At 38.5% G+C, this 13,326-nt stretch overlaps 1 protein-coding gene across 1 annotated transcript in view; it reads right to left on the minus strand.

Annotated features, from left to right (window-relative positions):
• LOC103355057 (calcium-binding mitochondrial carrier protein Aralar1) overlaps nt 1–8,258 on the minus strand; it is a 21,580-nt gene extending 13,322 nt beyond the window's left edge. Inside the window, exons 1-5 of the mRNA XM_008278705.1 lie at nt 8,149–8,258; nt 7,608–7,661; nt 4,616–4,758; nt 2,837–2,952; nt 1,926–2,065 (exon numbers count right to left, since the gene is read on the minus strand). Of these exons, the coding sequence (XP_008276927.1) occupies nt 1,926–2,065; nt 2,837–2,952; nt 4,616–4,758; nt 7,608–7,661; nt 8,149–8,160 (465 nt within the window). The 5' untranslated portion in view covers nt 8,161–8,258. The remainder of the gene's footprint in view (nt 1–1,925; nt 2,066–2,836; nt 2,953–4,615; nt 4,759–7,607; nt 7,662–8,148) is intronic.
• Between the last annotated feature and the right edge of the window lie 5,068 nt (nt 8,259–13,326).

Below are 13,326 nucleotides of genomic sequence, written 5' to 3' on the forward strand. Positions count from 1 at the left end.
GAGACTAATGGAAACCATGTCCCGAGGAGTCTGATCCCAGAGCCGAGCAGAGCGGCCGGCGAGATGGTCGGCAGGTGTGTCTGATGATTCAATATGACAACCATGCAATCAGAAGGGGGTGCAAGGGGAGGGCGACCCCGGGTCAACGTCTGCTGTCAAAGCTCATCGCGCATAACCGGAGGATTGTGGCGCAACGACGCTGCAATACTGAGCCGTTTCCTCATCCTCACACTGGTTCTGATAACATAATCAGTGAATTGTTGCTGAAGATTAATTCTCACAATGTTTGCTGATTATATTGTTGAGAACCCCTGATGGTTCTTCGTCATCACCTCACAAACAAACTTTGCTGCACCTTGTCTGCGCTCCCTGAAGTTTCCAGCCCAACGCTGCAACAAGCACAACGCGGCAGAGCCAAGACTTTGAATAACAAACAGTCCAATCTACACACAAAGTTGTACTTGCCCGTATTTTAAGTAATACTCTGAAGAAATTAAATGTGCTTGGACATGACAGAAAAACAAGATAATAATAATGATGGATGTAAATGAAATCCTGCACACACAAGGGTCTTTGGTGTAGCGGTGGGAAGCTCTAGTCAAGTATGATAAACCACAAAGTGCTCTGAGGGATCCCACACTGAAGTGGAGACGGAGCGCAGCCTGCATAACTCTCGGACCACCCAGCTTCTGCCTTCGACCACAGGTTCCTCCATCGCACTGCCGCTGCTTTTGCTGCACAGAAGTCTCAGCGAGGTACAGGCAATGACCAACAAAGCAAAACAACAACATTAAGCGTCCTAATGGCACACTAGGCGACCGCAAACCACCACTAACGATGCAACTCCCCGCTCGCCTCCCTTTCAATTACTCCAAGAGATCATGTACGACATGGAGTTCACTTTACGTCACGTTTCATTTGTCCTCCAGCTGCATAAAAATGTTTTACCACAGAAAGAATCATTTCGCATGTGTTGCTGCACAGGCTTTCTGTTGACAAAAAATTACAATCCATCTGCTGCCAATATGTTTTATCCCACATCCTGTTGCATTTCTGTACAAAACTGTGTCAAGCTTTAGCAGAAATGTACGGACTTTAGAATGCACATTATTTTCAATGATTAAGCAATTAGTTGTTTGGTCTATAACATGTCAGAAAATTGTTAAACATGTTGATCAGTGCTTCCCAAAGCCCAAGATGACGTCCTCAATTCAAAGATATTCAGTTTATGATCATAGAGGAGCAAAGAAACCAGAAAATATTCACATTTTTGAAGCTGGAAACAGAATTTGTTTACATTATTGTCTTTTTAAAATAAATTAAATGGATTAAAACGTTTTCCAAACAGCTGCTAATTAATGTAATAGTTGAAAACTAATTGGTTAATGATTAGAATATTTGATGTCTAAAGATTAAAAACAAAAAAACTTGACCAATCCCCACTTTAATTCACTAACTAGTGAGCTGCCAGTTCACTCTGCATAGTATAAAGATTTACAGTTTTAGAGGGGATTATGTTCTTGAATATCTTGGTCTGGTGCCGTATAAATTATAAGCAATGTACAAATAGTTTGTTGTTGTGATGCAAGGTGTCATTTTCACTCTTTGGTTTCTGAATGGGTTCAACAAACACAATATCAAAGGATGTAATACTTTGTGAGCTTTAGAGGTTTTGCTAGGTGTATTTGTTTTTAGCTTTAGACAGAGTCAAGACAGCTGTTTTTATGCAAAGCTGAGCAAACTGGTTGCTGGCAGTAGTTTAATATTTACTGTGCAGATATGACAGCTGTATCTTCTCTTCTGACTCTGCATTAAAACAAAATTATTCCTCCTAAAAATATTCATTTAATTGTATAAACTGGATAATTGTCTGTGACACTTTATCATGCAGCTCTGAAAAAAAAACTCAGGATAAAAGTGGATACCTGCAGAAACTGAGTGAACTCTGCGTAGCTGAGGTTCTTGTTTCTTTCATGGCCGAAGTGTAGCCTGATGAACTCACAGTCCCAGTTGAAGGGAATGTGGTGATGAACTGTAGTCTGGCTGAAGATGTCGCGTACATTTTCTGGAAGAGTGAGACATGAGTCAGCAATAATAAACCACAGGAGGACAAACATGCAGGATGCAGCTCTAACGTCCATCTCGCATGCTCACTGCATTTGCACAGAACCTCGTTAAAGGAAAGACTCAATTTGGAAGCTGAAGAGGTTGTTTGACAGCCCCACACTCTTTTTTTTTTTTTTACTATTTTCAGGGTTGCGAGTTCTTCCAGGAAATTTTCCTTTATGGAGGCCCATTGCACAGAAAGAGCACAGCAGCGACTTCTTTGTAAGACTGTCTTGGTTTATGACTCACTGGATTCATTTCTCTTTGTGTCAGATGGGGCTGGGTATAATGTGATGTTCCACACAGCTTGATGTGGTCCTGCCCTGAGATGAGACCTGAACAATCCACACTGCTGTGACACCCTACGGTAAACCCAAAAAACATGCCTACCGCTACATTTATTGACTGCACATGCTTTAGTAAGAACAGCAATTCCACGGTGTTTAATGTTACACTCAAATGCACCTCGAGCCCCCTCTAATAGTCATTTGTCAGCTTTCCATCATCATTGTTTTCTATTATCCATCAAAACGATGACAAAACAATACAGCGCCTTCTGACACCCTTTATTACCTGCATGAAATCAACATCTGTAGTCAAATTGAGTTATTATAATGCTTTGCTGTTTAAATGATGCTTTATGTGTGCAACATTAAGCTTAACCTCCTGTAGCCTGAGCACGAAGTACACCCCCACACCAGTGTGCTGACATTAACTACCATGTACATACCAAATGAGATGTTCCCTGTGCCAGTCTTGTCAAACAATTGAAAGGCAACTATGAACATGGCATCCGGGGCACATAGTACTGATTCAAAGGCCAGAAACTCCTGGAAAGAGATCAATCTGTTTGGACAAGAAAGAAAAAGTGCTCTCTGAATAAAAGGTGCATGTATCTTTGACAAAGTTACAAAAGCTGCAATTAACATCACAATCTATCCTGCCAGCTGGATTGACCAGAGAAACAAACCCACTAAGTACTTACTGATGGGGACACTAATGTCAAGCAAGAAAATGCAGTAATGTGACATAGCTGAGCTTCAAAGTTCACTCTTGATTGTGGAAACAGCAGCTGAAAAAAGGTGCGTTTAGCAGCTCTTCTGGAGCTTTCGATCAGCTATGACGCAGGTCGTAGATGTCAAATTTGCATTTTTTTTTCCTGCAAATTTCTACTCTGTTTACATTATAGATTCCATTCACTGGCCACTTTATTAAGCACATCTGCAAAATCTAATGCAATCCAATAATAACAACTTATTAGCCATAAATCACACTTCTACAAAGCCTCCACTTTGTCAGTTTGTTGGGATTGTCCTTTCTTTACTTTATCTGTATTATTGACGTCAGAAATATTAGGAACTCTTCTAAATGTAACGCAGCCCATTTCAGCACCAGCACTGGATTGCATCAGATATCACAAGTTTAAAGTAACCTGTGGTTGTATATACATATATCATTCTTAATAATAAACTACAATGAACTTTAAAGCTCAACTTTTAAACCAACACTGACAAGACGTCCCCATTGTACTCAGAAAAAAAGGGAATGTGGACGTCTCAGTACTATTAGATGAACTTGTGTTGCTTGCTACTGTGGAAATCCAACTACTGATATAGATTATAATTAAAGAGTAATTAAGTTTTGAGTTTACTGTATGCGCAGCTATGATCAGGTACTTCACAGATAATTTGGCTTATCAAAGGATCAGCCACTGACTGATACAAGCGGTTATTTAACTGTGCAAACATCCCTGATATCAATCATTAACAGTCTCTTTGGCATCTGCTATTGTTCTGTCACTGAGCAGCTTCAGTGAACCTGTAGAATATGTAATTAACAATTAAGTTTTAAACTAACTGTAACAGGTCGGGTACAATAAAGCAAAAATAATTATGCACGTCATGTGAAACACGTCCAAGGTTTGCTTTGTCATAAACACAGACATAAGCTACATTTAGCTTATTATAAATAGATGCAAGTCATGCGTGCCCTTTAAGAAATCAGAGTTACAAGATTGATGTAATGGATTTACAGGAACATGCCTCTATGATATAAGTGCAGGGCTATATCAATAGATAAAGTACTGACATAATTACATATTCACATTTAACACAACATATCCCTCATATAGCAGCTAATAAAGCATTGTTTTGTGCATCTGCCAGTTAAGACTGACAGGCTTTTTGTGTAATAATTCCTGTTTGTGTACTGTAGGACTGCGCTGACAGCTTGTAATCTGCAATTTCCAGCTTTACTTGGAACTTACACGGCTCTCGGGACAAGCTGCATAAGTGGAAATAGCGTGTTCAATACGCAAAGAAAGGCAAAGAGGCAATTTAGCACCACAAAGGGTATTAGAGCGGACACCAGAGATTAAAGAAAGAAAGAAAAAAAAAAGTGAGAGGAAGCTAAATTCAAAAACATTTCCTACAAACCATAAATACAGGAAAATGCACATGTTTGAAACCTCTTCAACAACAACCCTCATTGCGTGCTTGTCGTTACTAACCCATCCTTAGTGGTGTCGGCCACTCCAGCTATCAGCTCCACAGTTTTGGGATTGTGTTGAGGCTGTGTGTGCAGACCCAGGTAACTCTGCACAAAGTCCCTGGGGGTCATGTAATGCTCTCCATCCTCCACCACGCTGGCATACTGCGAAGGAGATTCAGAAAGAGCTTGTAAACGCTGCGTGGATGTTAAATGTGGAGCGATGTGTGGATTTAGATTGAGCATCTGCAAGGTACAAATTCTATTGTGTGCATACAAAGATGAGGACGTGCAGCTCTCTCAATGGATATCTCTTTTCTTTGTGACAATAAGATGTTTGTGCTCTGCTTTCTGTACAAGCACATAGAAATCTCAGTTTACTGGCCCTACACAGTATTTTACATTTATACAATGCTTTGCTGCACCCCATAATGACAGACAGTAGTGAAAAGCATCAGTCTCTTTCAAATCATTGTCATCCTTTCACTTCATTTAGTGCAGACTAGCAGTACATCTCCTGACGCTACACACAACCATGTGCATCTCATTCTCAGATAAGCTATTAAAAAGCAAAATAATAGAACAAAAAACACATTTTTAAAAAGATATAAAATTGGATATTTTAGCCATAATTGCTACAAAACATAAACACAATAGTTAAATGTAATCACTACCAGGGATCATCAGGGTATCAAGTCTCTTTTATGTTGAAGGTCAGAGGTTGAAAAGTTCAGGACCCCCTGAGCCATACTGTACTAAATATGTTCTCCAGTGTTTAATAAATAGCTGAAATAAAAGTGTCTTCGTGTCAAGTGTACTGCTATGTTTTGCCCTTTATCTTTTCAGGGTAGGACTGCTGAGCATTCACATTCATCAACACCCTGTTCACACTCATTCAAACCTGGGAGCTGCAGTGCAATCAGCTGGCCGCTGGACCGCTCCAATACAGCATTTGGAAGTTCAGGGCTTTGCTCAGGGCCACATCAGAGGAGGGCAAGTGTTGCTGTTTCACTTTCTCCACACAAAGTCATGCTGCCTGTCTGGGGCTTGAACAGGGGCTTTCTGATCACCTGTCTAACCTTCAAGCTACCAATGACAAACATCAGGACAGCTTGTTTGTGTTTTCTATATGTGCTGTTACATCACACAGTGGATATATGTTGCACCCCAGTATATTTTCTAGAAACTAACTTGAGCAAACATTAGTGGACGCAGTGCTAACATTGTGAATCAGTGTCTGAAATTCAAGTTACTTCACTGCACTAACAAAAACAATTCTTTAACTCTCAAAACCCCAAAACCAGCCAGCAGGTTTGAAAGTCATCTTAGCTTTGTCAAAAAAAAAAAAGTAAAAATTCCACCACTTATTGGCACATGATGAAAACAGAGAGTCTTTGAGTTTCAACCCTCCACTGGTCCTTAAACTAATCATGTGTGTCGTGCGGCTATGTTGAAAACTTAACCAAATAGAAGCTGAAATCCTGATATTTTATCAAAACCACCCTATTCCTCAAGTTTCATTTAAAAATGTGCCAAAGATAAACAGTTGGCAGTAATCAGAGTCTAGAAAAAATACATTTAAACATCTGTGATCCCGTCTGAGCTTCGACTAACAGTTACATGACACACATTTAGAGCCTTTTTCGACTGAACTGCAGGCAATGTTGACACGGAGCAAATAGGAGACACGTATGGACGCAAATTAACAATGTCAGTAGTCAAATATCTATCGTAAGTAGGGTCAGTATTTGTTTCAGTAACACTCGTGGACACTTGGAGGAATATTGTACATGCTGATTCCAGGTGTTTTAAATTTTTGTAAAATAAATATTCCAATAAATTCAACTTGTTTTTTGGTTTTATATGATTCATGGCATTACAACTGTGTCAAACTGTACACAATACATTCTAGTGTCTCTCTCCTTCTAGTCATGGTTGTGCTGTTTCCATTGAGATGCAGGACTTTATATTGCAGTGAAAAATGAGCCCACAGTGAGAAAATAAAATGTGACAAAGAAAAAAAATACCCAGAAACTGCTTGGGGTTTAGAGGGTTAACATTACCAAACCAGTCCTGCTCACTGATTTTAAAACCTCCGGGGTAATGTGAATTGACAAAATACAATACTAACAAACAAACAGCATCAACTTCTGAGCCCGGCATTGAGAATGTGTTTGACTCCACGTGACCAAAGCCAAACATGCAGCGCAGCACTGTGCTGAACCTGAGATCTCCTTCAGGCTTTAAGACGTACGGTCATTTTTAGAGTCTGGGTTGGGTTTCAAGTTGGAACCGAGATAGCTCTGTGGAAACACAAGCGCCGCATGAACTGGCAACGGAAAGGCCAAACTCATGGGTCTGAGCCAAGCCCAGATAGAGAGAGCGTGAGATGAACAGAGCAGGAGTGTGGGAGGAGATCTCCACGCCAAGTGGTTTCAGGGCTACAATTCAATGCACTCTGCTGAATTAATGTTTTAAGTGAAAATATTAATTCCGAGCAATTTATTGCCACATTTCTCCATCACATGATTGTGTATCTATTCACCCTCACAGTAGGCCTCAAGTAGTTCTTAATTAAATTATACAGGCAGGCAGAGTGAGCTTTCAGTAATTGACTCTTCCACCTGAATATGCATCGCAAATTATGCAGCCCTGTTATAAAGCTAAGTGAAGAGATGTTCAGGGACTATAAGGCGACTTGCAACCCAGAGAGAGTTTCAGGAGCAGGTTTGAACTCCAAACAAGACCTGTTGGGCGTAAACAAGCCTACGAGGTGGCCAACGGACGAGAAGAAATTCATGCTGAAGATCAACGCAAAGTCAAAGTGAAGTCAGATTCTCTGTTTAAGCAGATCCAAAATTAGTCAAAGCATTTGTGTGACCTTTACTGAACTATGTACCCCAGTGGACACCCCACAAACTACTGGGCGACTGGAACGCCTCTTAGTACACTTTCTATACACACTTTCTGAATGTATTTGTGCGTTTTTGTTTGTGTCCAAATGTTTCTCTTACCTTCAGAAAAATAGCCTTCAAGTCATGGGGGTCGCCTCTTTTTGTTGCTTGCACCTACAACACACAAGGAATTTGCTGTGAACAGAAAAACATCACGACTATAGTTTGTCTTTTCAGCAGGCAGCTGTGCCATCAATACAGCTGAAGTTCAGCCTCAGTGTTTAGCTTTGATTTTAACGCAGGATTGATCACAGGCGACTCTGACAGCCACAGCAGCCCCCTGCATGTGGAAATAAACCGTGCTGCGACTCTCTTTTTCAGGCTGCAAAAAAAAAACAAAAACAAACCCCACAGCTCTCACATGTACAAAAGCAGCAGAGGAAAGAAATGACAGCAGCAGCAGAGTGAGCGAGGCCGGCGGAGATGCGCCTGTGTAAAGATGCACAGATTGAGATAAAGGGGGACTCCGCTGCCTTTTTACACAGAAGCGCTTTTAAAGCCGCGCAGACGAGCTGTCCTCCGCGTCCCGCAGCGCGAAGCCCCGCAGCCGCTTTAACCGCCTTTAAAACGAAAATCTGATAAGAAATATTGACGGAGTCACCTTGACCGCCATGCTGGATGTGACGTCAGCTGCAGTGAAGTGGCGCAGGCGCTGGACATCAGGAGGACAGACTGACAGACGGACAGACGGGACCGAGACAGGACCGAGACAGGGCGCTAAATTTAGCCGATATTGTCCCTGTGAGTGTGAGCAGGAGCCGCTGGATGCTCCGGACACAGAAAGCTGCTCAGCACGTGTGTTGCAGCGTTTCCTGACTGCTGGGGTCAGACGAGGACACTGAGCTGCAGACAGACAGTCCTCTGCACTGGATGTGACCGAAATCATGTGTGGTGAAAAAAAAAAACAAAACAAGAGTGTTCATCTCTGTTGTGAGGTTTGTTTTTTTTTCTTGTCCCAGCCCGAGGCATGGAAATGCCACTAAATAATGAAAAATTTCCAGATGAGTTTCTCATTGTCCAAAAATATCCAGAACATTAACCATTAATGTGCAGGCGACATCCTCTGCAACCAACATCTTTATAATCATAATAACTTTATTCATATGCCACTTTATATTGCACCAAAAAAATAAAGGTTTACAAACTGCTTTACCAGACCATACAAAAGCAGACAAGACACCATAAGAGCAATAAAGACAGAATTAAAACAAAAAGGCTGTTCACATTTTTGAACAACAGTCATTTAGCCAAAGTGCTCTACTGTAAATGAATAAGAATTTACCTAACAAGGTTAAATATTAGAGTCCAGATCCAACAATAATATATAAAACACACATATACCTAAGTTAAACACAAAGGTTAAGACCCTACAGTATAATGAGTAATGCACGTTTACCTGACTAATTTAAATGTTATAGTTAAAACCCTGCAATATTATTTAAAGTACAAATTTACCTGACTAAGTTAAACAATTAAGGTTAGGACCCTAAAATATGATTAATTTGGCCACTCAATTTACCTGACTTAGTTAAACATTAAGGTGAAAACCTTACAATGTTATATAAAGTATAATATTTCCTGATTACGTTAAATATTTAAGATCTTACAATACTGAGTATGTAAGAGTGCCTCACTATTTATATTCACATATTTGCCTGACAAAGTTAAACAGTAACTTGAAGACCCCACAATATTATTAGTTATGCAAATGCATAAATAATGCAGCTGCTTATATATTTCAGAGGGCCCTACAATATTTTAAACTCTAACAAATTACGTGTCTGATTTATAATAATAAAGGTTAAGACTTTACAAAATGACACATGAAGAACCAAACAAAATGTTCCCTGAAAGCAGCACACTGACGACAATGGAGAGGAACAACTGTCTTTGGCAGGACCCGGCTCAGGGAGGACAGACATCTGCCTCGACTGGTTAGGGTGAAGTAACAGGGCAAAGAGAAAAGGATACAACAGACTGAAGGACTCCTGCACACTGTCTAACTTGCAAAAATAGATTTATTCATGTGTGACTTGTAAAATGCAGCAACTGCACTTCATGTGGATTACAACCTGCTTGGTAATCCTGAAAGTATACAGACTGGTGGAATTTAACTAAGTATGTTCACTCAAGTAATGTACACAGGTACAAATTTGTTGTCCATTTATTACATCTCAGAGGGACATATTGTACTTATTGCTTTATTACATCTACCTGACAGCTTTAGCGGCTAGTTACTTTACAGATTGATATTTCTGCACACAAAACATGAAGATGAAGAACTTACAAGATATGATGCTTAATGTTTTACAACTAAAATGATCAGTCTATTAATCAATTAGTGAACTGAGAGAAAATTGACCACTGATCTGATAATTATGTAGAGGGCTTGTGATGATAGTTCTCACAATTTTCATACTTTTATTTTTATTTTTTACAAACAAAGCAATCAGACCCTTAATGGAGAAAATAATCAGGAGATTAGTTCATAATGAAAAATAATCATTAGTTAGTTGGGTATGATTCCAAATGAGCACTACCTCAGCCAACTACAACAGTAAAACTCTGCTTTTACATGGACAAATAAATAATAATGATGACAAAATACAACAGTCACAGGGGACATATTGTGATAATACATACGTTTCAATGCAAGGGATTTAAGAGAGTCATTATACATTGTGGTATTAATCTTTTTACTTGAGTGAAGGAGGTGAGGACTTTCTCCACCGATGCACTGAAGTTAAGGTTCCATGTGTCTTTATAAAAAAAGAGGGGGAAGAAATGTACAGATATCACTACACAAAATGCTTAACCACCAATACCAGCACCTCAACCGATACCCTATCATCTTGTTTTTAGCATACTTGCTGTCAGTTTAGGGTTTTTAGGCTGTGCTGTCTTATCTGCTATTATCAACGCGTGCAGGAATTAAGAAATTAATTTCGTTTTGGCAAGTCACTCTACAACAGTGTTTGAAATCCACACTCATCCAAAATGTGACTTGCGGTCATGTGGGGAAGTAAGCACTTCCCATGGAAACTGGATAAGCCACTGAGCCTCTGCCTTTCCATGGAACTGTGTAAAAGTGTGCTGTGTTGCTGTGTGCAACTAGAAAATACAGTTCAACCAAGTTATTCATGCATACTGGAATAAGCACCTACAGTAAATATAAGCGGATCTAATTTAAAAAAGTAAAGATTTAATATTTTATGAACTGATTTTAATGCATGCTTAATACTTATTAGATCATGTAATTCAGTATGAAATGTTTTGATATTGTTAGAAAGTATAGCTGCAGTAAAAAATTTACAGTCTGTTAATTTGCATCTCATAATGTGTACTTGTCCCATTGATTTTCACATCTGCTCGCAAATTCTTAGTTTGGACATTCTCCGGGTTTTCTGTTGTTAAATAAATGTCCTTGCTAAATAAATTGAGGCCAAAACATGATATAACATTCGGACACTGTGTGAAAAGCAATTTGGGGTTCAGTGTCTTGTTCAAGGACTTGTCAGGGATCAGCCCACCGACCATAAACGTAATGACCAACACTTTCATCACCAATCGACTCCAGTCAGAAACACTGTTGAATTTATTTGAGAAAATCTCTACCAGGAATTGACTGTGCCAAAATTCTGTACCTCTACAACACTGTATTTCCCACCTCCATTGTGGAATCTTCTAAAAAAAACTCTAAACAACTGTAGTTTGAAGTTCAGAGATCAAGCAGCATGTATTGCCTCCATGCAGACACAATTTGTTGCCTAAGGATTGTAAAAGGTATGGTATTGTTCAGGAAAGGGATAATCTAGTGCTGATAGTGTAGTAGAGGTAAAATTACAGTGGCTTAAACATGACTGGGCAGGTCATTCATTGGTGCACCTGGAGGACAGAATAGCCGAGGCTGGGATGATAGCACAGCATTACCCGGGCTCACAGGGATGTTCAGGATTGCACTTTCCCCCGGAGAGTAAATTTCTGTTTATTTCATTGAGATATCACTGTAGTCTAACCTAACCACTTTCTTTAGTCTCACTAACTTGTTTGAAGGAGGACTTTTATCCCAAATGAGTTGTTTGCCACATATTTGTATGACAATAATCAGATGTTCACATAGAGTGGTGTGACTTCCCCTCACATTTCATTTCACTTGTGGGTTTTTTTTTGTGGTGGTATGACAAAGGAAATTTTTAAAATTGGCATTTAAGCTGAACACAACAAATCACTGTCTTGACTGAAAAAAAGAAAACATTCACTAGATTTTTTTTTACCTCCTGCACTGCATCAAGAAAACATAGTACAATAAAATGACAAATACAAACATGGATTTCATGTTAAACTCTATATTTTACATTACAAAAGTAAATCTGTCCTAACTGCATTCTTCCCATGATATATTTATTTCCATGACCTCAGTATGTCTCTATAGGCTTGTTAGTTGCTCAAACACATTGCAGCCCAAAGAATATGAGTTTTTAAACTGAATATTTTAAAAAAAACAATTTTTTTTAGATAATCCAATATTGACATATAAGCTGATATTGTGTTTTTATATCACCATAGAACATAAACAAATAGGAGAATGTTAATTGTAGTCCTTTAAATCTGGGTAATAAACACTGTGACTAGTATGTACCAAGTAAACTATTTACAGTTCAAAAAATAGCTTGAACTTGTACTTCTGTGATTTTGAATTAATGTGTCTGAGTAATGACACTAAATAAATTTGAGCTTCATTTACTTCATACCACCATTTAGAATTTGTACATTTTGAGGATAAGCTCATTATTTGCAGTATTTGTACAGGTTTTTAATTTAATTTTTTTTTTTTTTTTTTAATTGTGATAATGGTAACAATTGGACATCTTGGTGTTTAATGTGGGTCTGATCTATGTGTATCACTTAAAGATAACGGAAATTAATATTTCTTTGTATAACTGTATTGTCAGTATTGTCTTCTATCTCAATCAGGGACTAAAATTGACTGTTAATTTAAAATGTTGACATTTCACAAAACAAACTGATCTTGGTTGAACAGAAACAAGCAAACTGGAGATGAACTGGGTAACAGCATTATATAAGCATGATATATTACAATAAAAAAATATAGTCTGTCTGCCTTTAGTGTATTTTTTTCATCATATTATATTCATAAATTTTCACAAGAGGCTGTTTCTACCTGCAGCTATCAAACTGTATAACTCAACAATACATATTGCAGAGAATATATTTGTTAATTTTGTTCAAACTAATGGGTCACTCTCCACATGACTGTTATTTAACTGCAAAAAGAGGCTTTTATATGTAAATTCTTATTTTGTCCTGTCAAAATGTTACAATAACATACTTCAAAGCCAACTATTTTTGATTTCCTTAGACCAGTGAAGTTATACTAGTACTATTTAAAGGCTAATAAGGTCACTATTGTTAAAAAATAAATAAATAAAATAAAGGACTGAAAATTAACTATATTTTGTGGTCAGGAGGGGAATTATGGTGGAGGGTTTTCTTGCCACTGTTTATTATATAACTCTGAGTATAGCTGCTTGATTTATTTTGTGCTAACTCAATATCCTGTCATTTTAGTAACTATATATATATATATTTCTCTCTCTCTCTCTCTCTCTCTCTTTTTTTTTTTTACTATCATAACCTTTTTATTCACTTTTTCTGAGTGAATTTGTTGTAGAGTGATTATTTTAACTGTGTCCCCGTTAAACGTTACAGCTGCCGTTGAAAAAAACTAGATCCTGTTGCCACGGAAACACAAGGACCC

The sequence above is a fragment of the Stegastes partitus genome, unplaced genomic scaffold (assembly GCF_000690725.1).
Source record: "Stegastes partitus isolate 25-593 unplaced genomic scaffold, Stegastes_partitus-1.0.2 Scaffold130, whole genome shotgun sequence".
NCBI lineage: Eukaryota > Metazoa > Chordata > Actinopteri > Pomacentridae > Stegastes > Stegastes partitus.